At 43.1% G+C, this 22,056-nt stretch overlaps 3 protein-coding genes across 5 annotated transcripts in view; all 3 read right to left on the bottom strand.

The window, feature by feature from the left end:
• Window positions 1-22,056, bottom strand: part of LOC117216528 (transmembrane protein 132C) — an 80,646-nt gene that overhangs the window by 36,270 nt on the left and 22,320 nt on the right. The gene's annotated exons all lie outside the window — the stretch shown is intronic.
• LOC117216536 (phospholipase A2-like) lies at window positions 1,776-5,424 on the bottom strand. Its single transcript, XM_033463293.1, has 4 exons — window positions 4,599-5,424; window positions 3,996-4,155; window positions 2,940-3,098; window positions 1,776-2,035 (listed from the first exon to the last, which is right to left on the bottom strand). Exons 1-4 carry the CDS (start codon window positions 4,771-4,773, stop codon window positions 1,957-1,959), a joined length of 573 nt encoding a protein of 190 aa, XP_033319184.1. The 5' UTR covers window positions 4,774-5,424; the 3' UTR covers window positions 1,776-1,956.
• LOC117216533 lies at window positions 6,073-8,072 on the bottom strand. Its single transcript, XM_033463292.1, has 2 exons — window positions 7,020-8,072; window positions 6,073-6,656 (listed from the first exon to the last, which is right to left on the bottom strand). The coding sequence occupies exons 1-2, from the start codon at window positions 7,047-7,049 to the stop codon at window positions 6,150-6,152; spliced, it is 537 nt and encodes a 178-aa protein (XP_033319183.1). The 5' UTR covers window positions 7,050-8,072; the 3' UTR covers window positions 6,073-6,149.

Below are 22,056 nucleotides of genomic sequence, written 5' to 3'. Positions count from 1 at the left end.
CGCGAGCATCGCGGTAAAAAGAAGTTTGAGAAAAGCGTAGAGGACGAAGAACAAAGTTGGGAAGAAGCTGGTACAAACGGTGGAATTATATAATCTGCGTTTAGTGCCACGATTAGATCCCTTACATCCCCGTTTTCTAGGTTGATTTATTGCCGTATCCGCGATATAATGTTGCTGGCGGAAGGAAATATAAGAACACGAATAACGAATAGCTTCCTTCACGAAATTCCCAAGAGTCGGAAATGATGAAAACTATCGTAGCCATGTGACGCTGTTCTTCTTCTATCGGGACACGATTACAGCGAATGCGTGTTCCGACAGAACGTTGTTCTAACGAACACGAATACGTCAGGATGATCCACCGAATTTATCGAATGTATGTAAATGTACTTTACTGGCTTTGCTTTGTTCATTCGTCGGTTTGGCTGACCGTCTTGGACGAAAATGATCTTTCACGGTGCATGCAAACTCCGCGATGCACTTCCACGGCGTAAAGTCCAAATTTGCTTCGTACGTAGGAATATTATCCTCTCCGATGGTTTTATCATTTCATTGTCAGCAAATCTTTGAGCATAACACGCTGATGTGTGCGAAGAGAGAAGTGGAAGGAGAGCCAGAGAGCGAGAACGCACGACAATTCCAGGATCCGCACGGTACACGTTGAACGGCAGGCGGAAAAAGAGGCGAAAATAAAGAAGATGGAGGTGCAAAGACTCGGAAAATGCCGTAAAGCAGAGCTAAATGCTGTTCCTTCCGACGATGAACAGAGTACAAGTGCACGTTTGGCTATTGCTTAGGCTTATATAAGGAAATATTTCCCATTTACGACCCAGTTTCAGCGCCACTGATCGTGAAAATTACGTTCGATGGATGCGATAATTTGCCAATAAAATTTGTAAACGTCGAGAAGTAAGTACGAAAGCGGACATGCGATGGAACAAATTTGAAATGAATGATCGAATCACGAGAGGAATGTGGAATGGCACGAGACGTGCATAAATTTATCTACAAGTTAAAGCAACGTGTGTTACGTGCGGTTCGTGATGGTTATTATCTTTTGGTTATACACATACAATATATAACACATTATTTTCGATTAATCTCGTGCATAAACTACAGCCTCTCGTTTTTCCTTTTTTTTTCTTTTTCGTTTTTTTGGCACTTTCGTTTCCCGCGTCATATTAAGCAAAATGTTCGTACTCTGATCTAAAAAGTACATCGTATTATTAAATATATTGTACATAAGTACAAGAAACAAAATACGATCTGTTTCCATCGATGATAGTAGCGAATGTGTTCGTAATTTTTTATTATCCATCTTTATATCTTCAACGTGCGCGAATATGAATTGATCGATAATAAAACATCTATAATCATAAAACATCGATAACAAAACAGATATCTTGTATAATATTGTTAAAAATACTTTTATGAATATCCAAAATAGCCAAACAGTCTCGTGAAAATCCATGCGCAGCACTTCTGCACCCACTTTCTGCTTATATAAGCGCCTCGCCGCCCGCGTAAATTTATTAATGACTTCAATCAGTAACCGGTGTTTTTTTGCGAAAAAATTCCAAGTTCGTATAGTTTAGGCAAAAGGTCGACTTCCGTACGATACTAACGTGGTATCATCGAACACTAACACTTGACAACACGTTGTTGCCAACGGACGTGAATGTGTCAAGAGCCAAAATTAGTTTCCGCGCATTTCTCCTATCGTCTTAATAAATCCTCGATCTGACGGGATATTAGGAACAAATTTATCCTGTGAATTTAGAAGGTTGTATCAACGTTTTATTTAGCCTGTGAATATCTGCGTCATATCGTAATTTTGATAGAGTGTGACATTTATATCCTTATGCTGCTATTTTGCAACTTTGTTACAAGTTGAGTTCTACAATATTGACTTTTTTTTTGAAGATATTCGATGTCGTTTGTGGATCGTGCTTAAGATTAGTATTCAAGTAAATCGAACCACTGATACTTCTTCTGGCCTTTCGTATCGAACCGGTACTTCTTACAACGTTTCAAACTGTAATTGTAAGAAGATTCTCTTTGAGATGACTGTAGTTTGTATTCCCGTGCGATTATTTCGTTGCTAGACGAATATGTATTGTATTTGTGACAGATCAGCGAGATTGCGTGATACGAGCGTGCTTTGTTTCTTGTATATTTCATAATCCAGTCCATTGGACTGTACGAGGAAATATACTCGATCGGGTATTCTTGCGGCGATTTCTGAGCATTTCTGTATAAATTATTCTGTATACTAGACAGTATAGCATTCATATTGTTCTAAATTTGTACATAGGTGCTCGTTACATAACTAGAATCTCTTGCACAATTGGACTAATACTATGTATCTAATATTAATCTACAGGGTGGTTGGTAACTGGCGATACAAGCGGAAAGGGGGTGATTGTACGCGAAAAAGGAAGTCGAAAATATAGAATAAAAATTTTGTTTTAATTTTTTTTTTAATTTTTCCATCGAGACAACGATCTACAGTGAGATCCGTTATAACGTACCGCACGCGTACCGAGCGGACATTCAAAGTCGATTTTCTCGAAAACAAAACCTCGAACGAAAAATTTTTATTCTATATTTTTGACTCCTTTTTTCGCGTAGAATCGCCCGCTTTCCGCTTGTACCACCAGTTACCAACCACCCTGTATAATAAATGCTCGTGTGACAGTAACGAGATCGATGATAAAATAGTTTTAATAATGAAATCTATAAGTTATTCGATTGCCCTTATATTCGATTTGCAATTGCACAATTCAGCATGAGATCGATAATATATAAATTGTAACTCTCTCTGTTCCATTGATTTTACTATTTCATAAATTATCGTGCAAGAGAATGAAAAGTTCTTTTTTCGCTGAAATTCACGAGAAAAAAATCATTAGTCCGTATCGAACGGTAATTACACTTACAACCAGGATCTTTCTATGCAGTCCACGATAGGATAATCCACTCGGAAGCATTGCGTTCTTAATACGGTGAAATAGGCGAATCCTACTAACTTGGCACTTATTTCGTCTTTCGATTTTTTAAGACATTGACGAAACTTTTCGTCGCAGTCGCAACTTAACCTGTTGAACAAATTTCCAAATCTTCTTTTATCTTCGTCTCCTGATGCTTATTGAAACGTTTACAGTTAACCACTTGCAGTCGAAGGAACATTCGAAACTTAACTCGAACTAGTTCATAGCGAATAAGCTATTTCTAAAAGTCGTTAAAAATTTTCATGTATTTTCATATCTATCGAATAAATAGTAGTAGGAACCTTATGATCCTACGTATTATGGCACCCACGGTTCGGTTAGAAAAGTAAGAAACTTACTTAAATGGAATAGTATGTCTGCAAGATGAAAGTTCTACATGGGATCGCAACTGCTCGATGACGGGTTTCATTTTCCGAGTTTCAAGGAGCAGCTTGCAAGGAAAAGTAACCGAGATACAAATTCCGGCTTCTCATCTTGACTCGACTAGCGTTCGATATGCACGGCGAATGATTCATACGAGGTAGCAACCGGCTAGGCACGCCTACAATTCGCGCATAGCGTTATGTCTAATCGTGCGCAATTTCTCACTGGATACTGGACATTTGGTCGATTCCGGACGAAAATTCCGCGTAGGCGTTCACGCGAACCTGGCATTACCGCGCTCGTTAACATTCGCGTAGTTCTATGATAAAAGTAGAACGTTTAACGGCTTGGATGTTGTCCGCGTCAGGCTTGAAAGCCAACGTTACAGTCTCGCTCTGTGCGATACCGTAGGAAAATCGTGCGACACTGTAGGAAAATCGTGCACCCCGTACGAGAAACAACGTCGCCCCGAGGAAGAAGAATTAATTTCGAACGTCTGCCTCGAAACACGAGCGCGCTAGAAAAGAAACTTCCCTTTGGTTTGGCACCGATGCCGTGGGCTTCGCGCTAGAAAGAATTCCGGCAAAAGCGCGGAGAATAAGAAGAACGTTAAGGAAAAACCTGGAATAAAAGGCGGGATTAGTCAATCCGTGTTTCTTCTTATAAGCCTCAATTACATCGGGACACATATCGTGAGTTCGGCAACATGCATCTGTTGATTTTAAACGTCCTAACTGATTCGGTCCACTTGCTATATTACCTATGCCGCACCATAATGTATCTGCGGGAAGGAAATATAATAACATGGAGAACGTCCATAACCAATAGACTATACAGGGTGAGTCGGTAAAAAGAGAAACAACCCGTTATCTATTGACTGTATCAAAATATGCTCGAGATGAAATTTATTGAGATAAAAGTTAAAGAGTGTAATCATTTCTTGACAAAGTCGGTAGATAACGAACTATTTTCGCCATTGGTTTTTACCCACTCATCCTGTGCATAGGAACTTTTAATACTTTTTACTGACAAAATCTTCAAAAATTGAAAATGAGAATCGTGCGTGTTCTGAAATATTGTTCTAACATGTACACTCGTTCAATTTATTGGAATAAATTGAACTTGGTCAGTTTTGATGTTCGTATTAGACGAAACCGATCTTTTACTGTGAGTGAATGCATCCATGATGCACATAGAAAATATAAAATTTACATTTGCCTTTACCTGGAAATATCCTAGTATAATTGTAAGAAGGGAACCATCTCTCCGACAGTCCGTCCTTAATTTCAGTAGCAGAAAATGGATCGGGATTTCTGAACATAATAGGCTGAAGTGCGCGAACAGAGACGTGGGAAGAGAGCCAGAGAGCGAAAACGCATGACAATCCAAGGACCTGCATGGTACACGTGGAACAACAGCCAGAAAACGAACGAAGGAGAATACGGTGGAGGCCCAGAAACTCGAGAAAATACCGAGAAACAGAAGGAAAAGTGGTTCCTTCCGATCAGAATTTTTTTAAGTAATATTTGAAATACTTTTTCTCCAAATTTTGTCCAGCGGAAGTTCCAACAGTGTTCGGAATACAATTGCACAGCAGGCTGTTTCTTACGCTTATATGAGAAAGTGTTTTCCATTTATGGTCCAGTTTCATTGTTTTCATTCTTAGAAATTACGCCCGGGCCATGCGATAATCGACCAACAAAATTTTTAAAACACCGAAAAACCAATTACAGAAGCGAACGTGTAATGCGACGAATTTGGACGAAACTTCGTATCACGAAAGGAATTTGAAATGGCCCGAAACGTGCATAAATTTGACTGTTACCAGCCGTAATTTATGCACCGAGTTAAAAGTCAAACAGCGTGTGTTGCGTGCGTTTCGTGACGGTTATTATCTCTGCGTGGCGCGAAATAAAACGCAAACGGTCGAAACACGTTGATGTTTTATAGGTGGCCGCGCACGATTCGTCCGTCTATATATTTTAATGATCTCTGCAACGTAAATTATTCGTTAGTTCGAATCGCGGATCACGAACGTGAACAGGGGCATGTACGTGTATCGCGTTTCTGGACGAGCGGAGACGTCCCAGCAACACGTGTCTCTTTCTGTGTCACATCGGCAGACAAAAGTTTCAACGATATCAAATTAACGCGAACATATTACGCGGGTCACGCAAAATGGTTTCAAATATTTCGTTAACGCTGTAACGAAGCACGACTATGACGATTACATTGATCAAATTTGAAACGAATCTGAAAATTCGTAACGAGCGTGTAGAAGATACAAGATACTTTTTAAGTGAATACATTTCGCCAAATAGTTGAACGTTCAATTATTACCACATTAGTAAGTAACAATAATTAGTACGGTCATTTCCATAAACGTATCTCGAAGACTATGCTGTATGCTGGCTTTTTATTAAATTTATTATATGGGAGCTAATTTTTTTACCAAATATATGTTTGTAACGAACATCATCTATACACGTCTCCGTGTCGGTTGTAAATTTTACAAATATTATAATCACGATAGTACTGTCTCGTCGTGTTGCGAATGAGATTTCAAAAAGTTTCATGTAACGTATTCATAAAAAAATGTCCCCTGCTGAATGTTCAAATTACTTTCGCGGTCCGCTATAACATGTCACGAACCCAGACAAGAATTTCAACGTTATCGGATTAATGTACATACTCTCTTTAGCTGATCGCGACCACTCAACTACGGATATATCGTGTGACAGATATATTTCTCACGGTGCAAGCTATCGATCGCATTCAATCCACGTTGTTATCGTGTTGGCAATCCTCGAGATCGGGGCAAAGAAAATGTCTGATATTTCGCGGACCAACCAGCCCTTCCTGGCGACGAGCACAGTCTGACAGCCACAGACTCACAGCTGTAATGCGATTTGTCGAGACTGGTGGACCGATTCCCTCCACTCGAAAACGCATCTCGAGACGGCCTTCGTCTACCTCCTGTTTCATTCTTTCCAGAAACCCCTCGAAAGGGTCGGGTGGCGGAGGCGTCGGGGCGCGTACCGTCTCACGAACAGGCTCCAGACATTCGCAAATACCGTGAAGGATATTTTCGAGCCCGATGGGTTCGTAGTCATCGATTTCCTCGTACGACACCGTCGTCTCCCCTCTATCCTCTTCTCCGTAATGCAGGAACGAGTCTCTGTCGTAAACGCTGTAGTCCGTGTCGAAGAAATGGTTGTCAGGAACGGCAGGTTGCGACGAATCGCGACCAACGTTAACACGACTCTCGCTCTTCGTTTCTCGCTAAACGAAACGTTCGATACGTTGTATTAAAAATGCCAGAGAAATCAGCCGCGCATCAACGATTAATTGTTTTTTTCAGTCGTCAAACAAACACCGAACGGTCGGCAAACGATTGCAAGATTACCATTCGGTCTGCTGGCAGAGAAAAATCGTAACGTTTAACGAACGACGGGCAAACAGTAAACTCATTCCCGAAGCGAAATTAAAGGGACACGGTTTTTCAACGCTCCTCCGAGGTAGAAAATCAGCTATCCAATCCACGCGATTCGACATTCGTTACCGCGACATAATTAAACCAAGTAGCGCTTTTATCCGCAGCTCGTATTTTTTATACGATCCGATACGTTCCGCTTATTTACGAACCTCTTTCTCCGATAATTTCTCCGATACCATCGATCCGACGTCGATCTGGTCTTTTAGCGCCGCAACGGCGACCTCCTGCTGCGCTTCGTCAACTTCGGAAGGTCGTGCGTCACCGCTGTAATCCTTCAAAACTTGCAAGATCCCGGAAGATCGACTTTCGCTGGGAGTAAACGGACAAACATCCAGCTTGCCGGATTCTTCTTCCTGACGGGAGTTCGATTAAAAGTGGCATGTTTGTCGGAGAACGAGAGAGAACGGAGAAAAATGACTGGCAAAAGCGTTAATTGGCCGAGTATCGGTACCCTCTGCCTTCGGATCCGATCGATTTTCACTGAATTAACTCGACTCACAGCAGGGAAAAGCAGCGTTTCCGCTAAAATATGCTACAATCAGTACGTTCTGTAAATTTGCGCTACGCATCCGCGATTCGCCGTTTACCGAGGGCGCTGAAACACCCGGTTCCACGCATCGAGTAATTATTTCTCTGGTCCTGTTTCGATTGCGCGGCGATTCCATTTGCATCGGTGCGTTATTAACGAAATTATATTTGGTGATTGCCGGGCAAGCACTCGACGAGCTCGTCGAGTGCCACGTTTGCTCTCGCAACCTTTTCCGTTCCATTAATCGCGACCGATGCCGAATACCCTGAAAAATGATTCGCCACTCGCCGAATAAGCTACAGGGAACCACAGTAGATAATCTCCGACCGAATTGTACATCGCGCCACACAACGCACACGTAGCTACATTTTTCCTCTCTATTAAACGATGCACTCGCGTATCGACCAACGAATCGAACTTCCGATTCGATGAAAAATGGGATTAACGTGAACTTACGCTTTACAACGTTTCACGCGCGAATGTTTCATCCACGATAAAAGGCGTAGAGATTGTCTTCGTCCATACTCGTATTTCATGCAAAAGCGAACGTGTAAAGCGACCAGCGTACAAAATGTCCAAGTGAATGAATGATTCATACGTAGTGGAGAGACACAGTGATAAGTGTAATCTCGTCCGGTAACGAGTAAACGGCCATTGCTACCGACGAACCTAGTTTTCGAGTGACTGATTAAAGAACAGCGCAAGGAATAGAGAACTGTTTTCGTCTGTATCCCAGTCGAAGCGAATGTCCAAAGTGGCTAATGAATAAAGTAGGGCAAATCTCCACTTCTGATGAATCAAACGATGATTCATAGCGAAGCGACAGTGATACGTCTAGATTTGTCCAGTAACGAGTAAACAGCCATAATTTCTAACGAAACCAGTGTTCGAGTAATCGATCGAAAAACGAATTTTGCATCGACGAATTGATTTTACCTCGTTGGTAACCCGAAGAAAGAAAGTTCCGTCATCGATGATCATCGCCGCGTAAGCGAAAGGAACGTCGGCTATTTACGACGATTGTTGCTAATGGAAATAATTTAGATCAACGTACTATCTAAGATCTTTGCGCTATAAAAATGTTTAATGCAGGTTATAAGCGTTACGATCTGCGGCATAAATTCTCCGTTCTTTCACGCTGGATGAATATCATCCGCGATGTAAACGCGTTCGTAAATTCGCTTTTTACCTCTTCCACTGCGGATGGCACAAGATACAGTCTAGAGTCGAAGGTGCTGGTAAGGGTGGACGGTTCACTGGGAGGTGAAATCTCCTTCGTGTCATCTTCCATTATCACATAGGGGCATTCGCCGCTGCAATCGAGCATCGCTAGATACTCGTAGAGGCGGACGAAGGTTCGCACGGGTATCATCGCCGAGCCGCCTTCTGGCTCCTCCGTCAGCAATTCGCACACGTATATCATCGTTTCGAATAGATTCTGCGGGGGTAAGTCACAAAGGATGTAGGTGAATCGGCGCGAATTGGTAGCCGGCAACAATGGCCAGTGATTAATTTAATTCAGCCGGTAACGATGATTCATCGATTCGCATTAAGGTCCGGCGAGTTAAATACATGGCGGAGGAACGTGCCTCGTCCGCAGCAATTTTATGTATTTTCGAAAGACCGTTGATACAAAACGCCCGGAGAAACGTTCTCTTTCACGGCGGAGAAAAATTTCATTAACGAGTCGAACGTTTTGTCTGGAGCATAAGCACGCTGTAAATCGTTCCGATAAATTAATAAGACAACGTTTCGTATAATTCGAAAGAAAGATCGAACTATCTCTATCCGTTACGCGTTTTCTACCACAGAATTTTTTTGCGGAGAGGATCCAAGAGATATAATTATTTTAGACTAATAAACGACCTTGCGGTAAAAACTATGATCTCGCCGACCGAGCTAAAAAAGTGCCTGTGTTTATGCCAGCTTATACCGATACACCCACGCGATAAAAACCGCTGTTGCTTCATCAATCACGAGACGTACGTTGGTACCAAGAGATTATTAAATCGATGAACGAGTCTGGTCTAAAAATACTATTCTTAGGACGCAATAAAGATCACACGCTAGAGGAGGAGGTGGGCTTATAGGCACGCTCTATTTTAGGTATTTCATACGAGAATGTTGGCAGGGAGGTGCTATTTTCAGGCCAGACGGCTTACCTTGCCCAAGAATCCGCAAGCGATCGCCAGGAATTTGTAAAAGTCGCACTCTTTCTCGGGCAAAAATTTGCCTACCAGCAACAATCGCAAAAGAGTGGTTTCGGGTAAAGAGATGCCCTGCCAGCTTAACAGTATCCTTCTCAGGCACACGTTCTCCACGTGACCGAACACGTTCACGAGGGTCTTCAGGTAGCCAGGAGTGATACCCGACGGATGGCTGAAGGGAGGGTACTCTAATCTTTCCTAAGAAAATATACCACAAGGTTAACGATCTATGATCACCAACCGGACAATTGCTCGGGACGTTACGTTATTGACGATAAGTCATAGGCAATGTCCGTAACTCGATCACGCAGAGTTAACGTAAAGCGTAAACTGTAAACTGTAACGACTGTGGCGTCGACAGATCGATCGCTTTTACGCAAGCGGAAGAAAAGGCGTGGGTTCATAGGCCGTTAAAGGATCGCGTGTAAACACGATAGTAATTCAGAAATAAACGCGACGATCGAAGGTGAAAATTTTCTTTCGACCTTGCAACGCCGTTTCGTTCCCGCCGGTTAATAACCGTTTGCTTAACGCTTATTTAAAACAACAGAGAGAAAGTAAGGCAAGAAGCTCGATATAGAGGCGATTGCACGAGATCTATTTTATATTTGCGCGCGGTTAGCTCGTTAACTATTGGTCGTTGGAAAATATGTTACAAGTAGAACATGCTTCGAAGGAGACAGCTTATTTTACGAAGCTCGGAAATCTTATCTAGGCGAACGCCTAGATTTCAAGATCACTTTTATTTTCTTTTAACGTAACTACGTGTTTTCATTTAGGTAGGCGTTGTAGTTTCGTACGTGACGAATTTATTAAGCTATAACGTGTTAGCCAACGGACATCGTAACATGTCTCTCTCTCTCTCTCTCTCTCTTTCTCTCTGGAAACAAAATAAGCATTACTGGAAACGTCTTTGTTGAGATAAAGATTGAGATTTATACACCCTGTGTAAAAATAGCACGAGCAATGTCTCGGCCGGACCGGAATCCTTCGAGTATTGTTTCGGGTCACGGACGTGGATGCTTTATGTCAGGCCGAGATTACTTTGGTCGTTCGACGCGAGCAAAAAATCCTAAGAGAAGAAACTAGGAAAATAGGGAAATCCGATAGTTCAAGGCTGGAATCCCATAACTGGATTCTATTCGCGTCCGGTCATGGACGTCGTCTATAATGCATCAACGTTAAAAAAGAAAAATCCTGAAAAGGTGGGCGTTGGAGGTGGCCAATAAACGGCCAGCGGTCTCCACCGAGCGGATTAATTTACAGCGATCGTTTCGATTAACCGAGTTAATCGATTTTCCTCAGTCTGGCTGGTTAATCGAACCGATCGCAATTAAATCTGGGAAATTTAGATTCTAGGCGAACGAATTGACAAAATCCCGATAAATTCCTATCGAACAAAAAAATTTGTACGCTGTTAATGACCCTCGATGGAGCCTGAGTCGATCGATATTTCAATTTACATGCCTCGATTCACGATCTTCGTACATGTACGATCGTTGCAATAAAAATCGCGGTAAATCACGGCGATCCGATGCTTCGCACGTAAATCTTTATTCTACGTTTTCCACTTAATTTTTCGTAAAAAGAATCGCTCTTTTTCGCCAGTTTGTACCACGATGGCAGAAACACATTGAAAGTTAACGAAAGTTACCGTGCTCGAAAGCCAACGAGAATTAATCGCGCTTGGTACGAAATTCTTAATTGTGTTGGAAAATCTGATTCAACCTATGGAACACGTTTCTTAGCGCTGCTTCGAGACTGATTAAACGAACTCTGCCATGCAAACCAAACGAAATGCCATTAACCGAACTTGAATAATTAAATTTAGCCGGAGGATTGATTTACTTATCTATCCGCTTAATTATACGATACGGATCGACGGGGTTTTAAACGTATAACGTACAATGGAAGCGATAGAAAAGATTACGTTTAACGAGGCTGCTCGAACAAGCACTCGAAAAGGAACGAACGTCCGTTGGAATAAACTTTAATCATCCCTTTGTAAGATAATAGGGATGTAGAAAAGATACGTCAGCGACACACGTTTCGCTTTATCTTCGAACGAGACAAACCGGCGAGATTAAACGCGCACCACGATTTTTCTGCTCGAGTTCCTTATCCTATTTCATTTTTCTCCATCTTAGCTATCATCCCCTGTATTCTTCTTGCGTCGTCCTTTCACCCCCCCATCACCCGGAACAGGTCCTTTAACGTCTCTCGAGAAGAGAAAACGAAAAAATCCGAGGAAAATCACGAACAGGTTAGGCACTTACTTTGACAGGGGGAATATCGTTGTTCGCAAGGGCTCGAAAATAAGCGCAAGTCCATTGCAGAAGATCGTACGGTTGTGTACGAATGGCGGCTTTCGCATACTCTTTTATAACGTACGGGTACGTCGGTGGAATCTTGATCTGTTCCGCGCAGTAAATATCTGACATGTTTGATGAGACAGAAAATCGACGAACGACCGATTACTGTCTGCGCTTTGATTCGATATTACGCTCTCGAAAATCGTTACCGTCGAATTTTTGGTTCTGACGGCGGCGAGAGTTTCAACTTCGACCGAGACTGCTGCCAAGCTCGGCCGTCCCAAATGCTTTGATGTTGCTTGTAAAAGAACCGTTTTTTGTATAGTTCTATGCCGGATTGAATCCTCGACAGACAGCGGCAGCTCTTTGAAACGCGTTTCCACGGAGACTTTTGCTTCTCGAATTCGCGTCAGAAACGTATTTGAATTATGCAAAAATGTACTTTGCCGGGAATGTTAAATTAAGCACGTGCCATCCGTTTCTCGGTATTTAGATTCTTGAGATTTTGTTTGCACTGGAAATGGTAATTTAACGCTTTTCTTTTTCACTGTCTCCACGAGACTCGTTTATTCCTTTCAATTTTCTTTTTCTCCAATATTCCATTTAGATAGTCGCCAAGCGAAACGTATTTACTATTTACCTATGCAACTAGAAACATATCGCGGATAAAAAGGAAGCCATCGAAAGCGCAAATACCGAGAGGCGAATCGATTCAGATGAAAAATAGACATTTACTTTTTATCCGCTTAAATTTCCTACGCTTCTGTTATATCGAACATCGCCGGTGCGCGATGCGTTGAATTTTTAATCTCCAACGAAAACTCCTACTCAATGAAAAAAGATTCGTCTATTTATTGAACTACACGAGGAAACGCCGATTTATCGCACTCGATGGAAATAAACGGAGCAAAATACATACACAAAGACATACACCAGCGAAAGCAAACGACCTGCTCCTACAAGATGCTTCTTTTATTAAATAATATTTTATCGAGATAAACTACGTTTATCAAAATTTACTATATCGTTCCAATTTATTCAAACAGCTTCAACGAATTGTTTCTCTTCGTACATATACTCGTTATACAGGGTGGTTGGTAACTGGTGGTACAAGCGAAAAGAAGTCGAAAATATAGAATAAAAATTTTTCGTTCGAGGCTTCGTTTTCGAGAAAATCGACTTTGAATTTCCGCTCGGTACGCGTGCACTTTATCACGTCTCGTTATAAGGGATCTCACTGTAGATCGTTGTCTCGATGGAAAAATTAAAAAAAAATGTTTATTCTATATTTTCAACTTCTTTCTTCGCGTAGAATCACCCCCTTTCCGCTTGTACCACCAGTTACCAACCACCCTGTACAATATCTTATCGAGACTACGTTTATCAAATTTTACTATATCGTTCTAATTCATTCAAACAGCTTCAACGAATTGTTTCTCTTCGTACATATACTCGTTATATGCTCGTTCACGAGATCCCAATCTTCGTTTTCCTGGTACGTTCGATCAATTGTCACGATTGGGATAGAAACGACAGGTGTCTTGCTAATTACGAACAGAAGAACGCACTTGTCATTCTTCGTACTCGATTACCCGTTATGCCTCGTTAGATCCGTATCGTGGTCTATGGAGGAACGAGCCATCCGCGAATCAAAGGGAATCGACGTGGAGAAGCGGGTCGATCGACGCGTAGAAAAAGAAGAAACAGTCGCAACCCTCGAGGCACATCGATCGTTAAAATGGCCCCGATTGATTCGCTACCGTTTGTTTCCATTATTAGGCCATCGTTACCGTGATTGTCGCTCTGTTACGCGTACGTACTTTCCTCTGTTGCACTTGCACAGATCTTGCAGTTGTCGGATGCATAATGAATCACTCGTATTCAGCGGAACGAGGGAGAGAGGATGGTCGCCGCCCCTTGCCACGCGCGTTTTCTCCTCGTTTATTGTCTCCGTCGTGGCAACAGGCCTCCCCCGGTGAAGTCGTCCTTCTCCCACTGGTGACTACTCCGGCGTAATGGCCGGGAATAGTTTCCAATCGATCGATCGGGACGAGTGGGCTCTTCAGCCGGCGTCGAGCACAGAAAAAGGACACCTCTACACGCGAACAATTGGAACCAACCGGCGCGAAGGTACACGGCCCTGATATATACGGCTCCGTTCCTTCATTTCGGCCGCATGAATATCGAAAGCCAGTTCAAATACGAGCGGAAGCAATTCCAATGTCCCTTGGGAATGGCCTTGGCATCGCAGCTGCCAGAGACTAATAGCGGCCGCGCTGAATACGCCGGAATCGGGAAAATAATCAGCCTCGTGAAGCCTATCGATATCGTCCTTTGACCTCGCTGCCTGTTCGTCAAATTATCAAGATCGAGCGCTACTCCGCTGTGCTTTGCTTTACCTTCCTGTCCCTAATTCCTCGTACTTTGTCACTCTGAATATTGCCCGGTTCCTAGCGATAATATCTAACCTACGGAATATGCACGCGACCATTTCCTCTCCTAAGGATCGTGCAACGTATTTTGGCAAATGTCAGCTATATGGTGCGCGTAAAACGAACGAGGATTTTCCTTAACCTCGCGGAGGTCATGATACTAAACGTTTCGTCGTAGGTCACGGTTCCCTTTCGTTGCTTCTTCGAGATATAGAAATTTTTCATACAAAAGAGTACTCGTGAAATATAAATGATTTATGGGTATAACTGGCCTACCTATAGCTGTATATCATCGCTCAAGTATCGGAACACTCGTTCTTCCACGGTGGAACGGGGGAAAGAGATGACAATAATTTTCTTCTCCGCTATCGTTACGACTATACCGCGATAATAAATATCTGGTTATTTGTATTTACATTTCGCGTTACACTCAGACACCATGATAAAAAAGCTTTCTACGGTAGATGCTGAAAGAGTTATTAATCGGCGAGCGACATAAAAATTTCGTCAACTATTTGTACGCTGTAACGATCAAAAAATATTTACGACAAAAGTGCCAGGTGTTTCTGTCAGATCAAACGCGATCTCCGGAGGGTTAAAAAAGAAATTCTACGGCTGGCAATTTTATCGCAGTCTCGTGCTGTTTTCTTCATAGACTTTCGCGCGATACGATATAGATACCGAAAGCGGAGTTTCTTCCTGTTCATGATTTCTCGCTCTCCACCGTTTCACAATGCGATAAAAGTACGGGCAACTTGTGCAGAGGCCAACTCTGGGGTGCGCCTGTGGGACACGTGTTGATTTTTAGGTGGGTAGAGGTATGCCGAGCATTTACTGGCCAGGTGAAAAGCGTTGAAAGCTGGCGCCGTCGGAAATGCCACGAACATTCTGCACGATCCAACGCATTTCCGGTGAATGACGCGTGCGAAGCGTCGCGAGGAATAATCAAAAAGCCCGGCGAGCAAAGATTATCGTAACCCACGATCGAAAACGACTCGTCGAGGTATCAAAGATTTACACCGTATGGAGTGTTCAAAGAAGAAAAAATGATCGTGGAAAAAGTTTTAATCGAAGATCTTCAACGAGTTAGCTGGCCAGAGTTAGCGATCGTCAAAATCTAGGAAAACTTTTCGAACCACAAGTTTTATTTGCCTGTCGTTTATTACCTCGATTATCATAGCATAAATTATCCTGGCTATGGAAGAAAGAATTGGCGCTGGCAAATTCTTATCGCGTAATATGTCATTCTATATGAAAGTTCCGGCATAAATGCGCCACGAAGCACGCGAAAGAAGCTCGTGCACAAACACACACACACACACACACACACAGGTCCGTGAAAGTATTTCGATACTCGCAGATACGTTTTATGAATATATTACGTTATATGGAATATTCTGAATTTTTATTAATATCGTCGCGAGTCTCGGCTGTCGTGCTCGTATTGGTAAAGTTTATAATTCTGCAACAACTTTGATTCCCTTATTGCTCTCATGACTGTCTAATTAGAATGCTAATGAAATTTCGAAATATTTTCTACGACACTGGCGGTCCTCGTTTAATTTAACTTTATCTTATTTTATTGACGCGTTAGTAAAACCATACTAATACCAAGCGTGATACGAACAAGCGTTTAAACGATCACACGCGTACAGCATATAATAAAATAACGTATAATTTACGAGCGCGTACATAGCGTCAGAAAGCATATTCGATGAGATGTTCCAACATTGTAGCAAGGAATGGGAGGATAAATCCGCTTGATCCAAGTATCTATTGCGTATAGTACATATTCTAGCAACCGGCGTATCGGTGAGACCGTATCCGCAAATGGACAGTTTCAGTGATAAGCGTTGGAATACTTTCGTAATGCGCTATAACCCATTGGAAAATAGAGAGATATTTCATCCATGAAAACACAGCCGCGTGATTGATCGGTCCGAGACGCGATGCGACGAAACGAAATCGATGCGGTGATTTATAAAAAAGTTAAGCACCGATCAAAGGGTTCGTAGCGGTCACGGGAAGATTGATAATCCGTGGCAAGAATGACGCATTAAGATGTATCGTTTGTGCAAGCTGTAGCGTGAGCACGGTTGATGCGGTTGGTCGAGTGTAAAAAATCAAAGAGACAACTTTTTCCCTGGCAATCGGACGGTACGTGGCGTGTAATTACTTCCGACAGATAGAGAGTACGAGACAGGCGAAACTCTCCGCAACTCTTGACGCGTAATACGCATCCACTTCCGACGCCTACGTACCACGAAATACGTTGTTACGCAGGCACGTCGATGTGTACGCGAGCTACCGGGAGAGCTCACGAGAGGTGTAAGCCGCAACCTCGATGAATACCCTCGAGTAGCAACGCATAATGTATGTCCGCATAGTAGTTACGTGACCGGCGAACGAAAATAGATGCACCCACCCATTTTCCGTCACGCTAACTTGTGCACGCGGCTGCCAGATAAGTCTCGCGAGCACGTTTTCTTGGGAACGGTAATTCCTTGGCCGGAAATAAAGAAAACCGATGGATACAGCCCGATGGTGGCCGGTTCAACAGCCTGGAACGAGACCAGTCGGTAGTATGGATTCGTTGCTCGAGAACGAGACGCGAGACGATGATAAAAGGGATTAAGCTTGTTACGATCGTCGAATATTTCAATTGCGCTTATCGCCTTATCAGGCAAAACTTTTATTGCAAAACACTTTGGAATTTCGTTGGTACGGTGCAAAGACACGAATGTGATGAAGCGATCTTTATTTATTGGTCCACTTTAAAAATAGACATTCTGAACGTACGATAAGCGTTAGAGATACTCACGCTGTATATTAACGTAATTCACGTATACGATCTGCGTAAAATCTATGGTTCTACTAAAAATGTGTCGTAGCTTTCACGCAGCTTTTCAGATCTCTTTCAGGCTTTGATACAATCCTGACTTGATGTTGAGTCTCCTTCCGGTCTTGGTGTAATTTATAAATGTTTCGCGAAAGATACGTATTAAAGCTTCGTTCAAACGAACCAAATTAATCCGACTGCTTTAGTGTCTTTTACGGCGTATGCGGGAAAACACATAATGCGGGGTAATCTGTCCATTGAATGACGTATTTTACGATATCCAAAGGCGAAGGTTCTTTTTAGGGAGCCGAGGCTTAAATGCATAGGTCGGGTGTTGGAACAACGCACAACGCCGTTAGGCGTGTTTCGCGTAAACCGCTCCGAGTTTGTCTTCAAAGGCTTAAGGGACAGGGCAAGAGAAATTATGCAATAACCGTGGTGCTAGGAAATGCGGGCGGCACGACGCTGGTAATTCTACTTGAACGTATAATGATACAAGAGGAGGGCGAGGCTCGTCAAAGTAAGCCGAGGGACTAAGAGGGACTTAACCCTCGAGTGCATAATTCATAACACATTAGAGTTGGAGAGGCGGCGATCTTGATGCTCGCATTAGGTAGCCCTTACGTAATGTCGTCCAATTAAACCAGGACGACCATGGGAGGAGCGAAACGACGAGTCGTCAAAAATGACTCGTTCGAGTGCTCCATCGGTGAATTAAAACGTCGATATCCAACGACTGCTTCGTTCCAATTTAAATATTTCTATCGGGAGCAACGCTCTGTCCGACGATGAAATTGCAAATTGCAATTTCGTTATTCTTTTCAGCGAAGCAGTCTACCGCTTTCTTTGATCATCCGCGCATCCAACGTGGAAAACGAGATTGCCGTTTCACATTGTGCATCAGTCGGAAGAACGGTGGAGAGCTCCTCGAGGAAATTTCTGTCCAGGTGTCCGAGAAACCTTTTCGTTTAGCGACGGGATCCGTTTTAACCGGCCACCGGGAAAAGCAAAGTCGTGGGAATTCGGTGTGTTGGCGGTGCCACGGCGAATAAAAACATCGTGGAAAACACGCTGGAAAATCTATCTCGATAAGCGAATCGACGTCGTCGCCTGCGAAAAAGTAGGAAAAACGAAGAAAGGAACGACAGGAGGGATTTCAGTGGCGTTATCCTTAGCAGTCGCATCCAGTTTGCGTTCGATAATTACGCGACGTCTTCGGGGGATGAAGCAGAAGGTCAACAGGGGGAAGTCAAGCGGAATCCCGGTGTGCTTCGAAGCGCGATCAAGCGATTAGATAGCGCCTGCGAGACACAAAAGCTCGATGGAAGACTCGGGCCGAGGCGGTGATGTCGACGATGTCGTCGCCGTCTTCGTCATCGTCTTTGCCGTAGAAAGAGAGCATAGTCGAATCGAGACGAGTCGGGTCGAGTATCGATTAGGTTGGTGTAGGTAGAGCGAGTCGAAGTCACCGAGATACCAAGAGAAAGAGGCGATGGAAGGTGGCGGCGGCGACGGCGGCTGCGACGCCGCCGAGGATCGATCGTCGCCTCTGCCCCAGCCGAAACAAATAAAACCGTAACGAACGCGTTCTCGTGACCGGTTTCCACCGGACTCTTTTGCGTTTTTTCCGCGATAAATCCTATTCCCTCCACCACTGACCAATCCCTCGATCGTTATCAGTTCCGGGCCGAAGAGGACAATTTTTGATTAGCAAGTCCGAAGGACCGATACAGTTCCCCGTTCTATCGTGTTTTCCATACAAGGTACAGTCGGATATCGAAAAATCAAATGGAACTTTGGCTGACGCACAGATTCGTTTCCAAGATTTAAACGTTCAGCGAATCGAAATCTTGCTGTTTCGGGCTATTACGTTGATAAATATTTTTATGAAAGAAAAATAACAATTTTTCTATTTTCTTCCGATGGAGAAACTTCTTCCTCTGGATCGAGTTCCAGAAAAACATAATTTTCGGGCACGAAGATTAAGCCAAGGGCTAAAAGTTTGATTAACGAAAGCGGATGGTCGGTACAATCCGCTATTTTTCTACTGTGTTTTCTTATGGAAGATAGCGTCGAAATAGATACATACAATAGGACTTTTGCCGCGGCACAGATTGTCATCTCAAGATTTAATCGTTCGAGTTGAAACCTTAGTCGTTCGCACTGTCGTATCGATAGATACTTTCATGAAAAGACAGCGACTTGAAAAACAGCGAGAGAAACGCTGTTTCCACTTTTGGGCAAGGATAATTTGACACAAAATTTTTACCAACTAATTCCATTTCTGTATACGAAATAACACTGCGATCGATATTTAAGAGTTAAATAAACGATTAGGAATTTCAAATATTTAGATTGTCGCGTCGACAAATTTTTATACCTTTTTTTTAACAGCGAAACTTTCAGTCCGAGCTGCAGGAAAATTTAATTGCCGTGGACAGAGATAATTTGACGCCAACGGGTTGATTACGAAACGCACTTCATATCCCTGGAAAGTTGAGCGTACAGCAGTACGTTATATAGTGGATAATGACGAAGAGCATGCTGGAGGACGCGTCATCGATCAATTCTACACACATTGCGCGAAAGCTTATAGACGATGCATAAACGAGCAAAGAGAACATTGGACGAACAGTAGGCCAGCGATAATAACTCAGCCGCAGCTGAACCGTCGCAATTTCGAAGTTTAATTTCAAGAACCAATAAAGCCGGGAACGATAACAATAAGAGAGAGAGAGGGAGAGAGAGAGAGAGAGAAGATAGAGAAGGCTTTAAAACGTTTAAGCGGGTCGAAGGGCAGAGACGCTTCCACCGCGTGGAAATAATGGATAAACTGAATGCTTTATTCCTCGTAAAATTTCCAACGATATCGTTTCTTTTTCAACGTATTTTTATTAAAGAATCATACTTTAATACACGAACTCAGGTAAAACGCCGCGCCATTGATATCGATGTTCAATAGTAAAACATTCTAAATGAAAAGGTAAATATACGTAACCGCGACGCGATACGAGTAATCTCCTGAGACTGCTAAATGATCCATTAATACGTCAGATTAGCACGTACTAATCCGAGTAGCGCCATACTTTCGCTCGTCTCGTATCGTTATAATTCAAAATTCTCTTTCTCAGATCCAATTAACCGCTTACGTAACGTCACAAATACACTCGGCGATCGGACTTTTTCTCTGATACCACAGACGTACACGTTCAACAAATTTCCATTTACCAACTTTTACGAAACCTGCGTGAATTTGTCACCGTTTATTTTACTTTTTTTTTTTTACAGTTACATCTTTAAACCTTAATAGGTATCGCACGAAACGTATAAATCTCGTTTGTATTGAAATTATCCAAGCTAATGGCAATGAATTGAAATCGAAATTAAACTAAGAAAATGAAAGAAAAACCTACGTATCGTATATTTTCCCTTACGCATCGTTAATGGTACGTTGTTCCATGTACGAAATAGAGGAATTAGATAAACGAGCTAAATATCCTATATCCGCATAGAAAAGCACGTTTCATCAAGACCGATGCGTGGCGCTTCGCAAGCTTTCATTATCCCTTATGGATAGTTTGCAACCATGCCAGAGTTCCATTACTCTCTTACCATGTATGTAACCCAACGTTTCGAACCAGTACTTGATACCTACGAGGGAAACGATGCGGAGCATCATCGGAATGTATGTAAATCCGGCTATACATATGTATACATATAGGTAACCTAAGTAGATAGATACATATATTCTACTGGAAGAAAACGGCCGAGATTTAGGGATGGTGTTGGGTGGGTGGAGGGTGGTGGTGAGGGGGAAATTGGCCATTAATCTGGTGGAGGCATTTCCTCGAGAATCAAGGGATATTCTACTTTCTAAGACGGCGATTCCTTTCGACACGTATGCTAGCAATTAAGGAGCGTCATATCGCACGAGATATCTAATCGCGAGTGGTCCGCGAAGAATGCGGATTGAACTTTCTCCAGCGGTATATCCGTGTGTATATCCGTGTTTTATTACAAGAAACGACAGCAATATGGCGCGATGGTGGGAACTATGATCGATCATCGGTTCCACTGGAGCGAACAAGAGCGTGGTTTCAATGCCAGCTTATACGGTCGAGCGGTCGTTTTACGCTAAAGTTGGCACATCGGCTTGGCAAATGCAGGTTATTCAATCGTGCTGGGATCGATGCGATTTCGCGACGGTCTCGTCTCTCCGTTTCGATTATTTTCGTCGTAAAACGGAAATACATAAGTCGAGGGTATCGACCTGTCGGGTCCGTTCTATCCGATAATCGGATAAACAGGGGCAGGAGTAGCCCGGTTCGCGTAATTGCTCGATCAATTTTCTTGCAGCAACGGGCGCGTGGCGGCTTGTAACGCAGTTACACCCCGAGGAAATCGAGAAACGGTATTCGAACGATAGGTGGAACGGTTCGGGCTACGGACAGCTCGAACCGCCCATTTCCTTCGGCCAATTTGAATATAGATCGACACGCAGCGACGTTATTAAGTCAATGCAGGAATTCCCGGCGTTGCGAGAGTCGAGGTCGGAACCGATCGAACCAAGTTTCGCGTCGGACAATGGCTGACAACGGTAAGAGGATTCCGGTAGGTGAATCGCGAATAGAATTGCAAAAGGGCGAGAGACCAGCGGAGACCGCGTTTCTCTCTCGCCGTGCAGATTGATATACGCTCCGCCGTTTGTTCGCTCAACGAAAAAGATACCTGAAATATTAGCGGTCGTCTCGTCTCGCGTGCTCCGCTACTCTAAAACTGGAAGCACGATTTATTTTCGTTCGAACGTTAATCACCGGCGGTCTGCTAGGCATTTTCATTACTAGCGCACGATATCCGCGTAAGTAGG

The sequence above is a fragment of the Bombus bifarius genome, unplaced genomic scaffold (assembly GCF_011952205.1).
Source record: "Bombus bifarius isolate JDL3187 unplaced genomic scaffold, Bbif_JDL3187 scf7180000010271, whole genome shotgun sequence".
Classification (NCBI taxonomy): domain Eukaryota; kingdom Metazoa; phylum Arthropoda; class Insecta; order Hymenoptera; family Apidae; genus Bombus; species Bombus bifarius.
This window is presented reverse-complemented; position numbering and strand designations above follow the sequence as displayed.

Coding starts and splice junctions, on each gene's coding strand:
- LOC117216536 (XM_033463293.1), bottom strand. CDS start 4,773: ATGCAGGTCCTTGGATTGTCATGCGTTTTCGCTCTCTGGCTCTCTTCC. Junction 4,156..4,598: donor TTATACTAGGATATTTCCAG/GTAAAGGCAAAT, acceptor TCCTTCCCGCAG/ATACATTATGGTGCGGCATA. Junction 3,099..3,995: donor AATCCCGCCTTTTATTCCAG/GTTTTTCCTTAA, acceptor TTTGTTCAACAG/GTTAAGTTGCGACTGCGACG.
- LOC117216533 (XM_033463292.1), bottom strand. CDS start 7,049: ATGGTATCGGAGAAATTATCGGAGAAAGAG. Junction 6,657..7,019: donor AGAAATTATCGGAGAAAGAG/GTTCGTAAATAA, acceptor CGTTTCGTTTAG/CGAGAAACGAAGAGCGAGAG.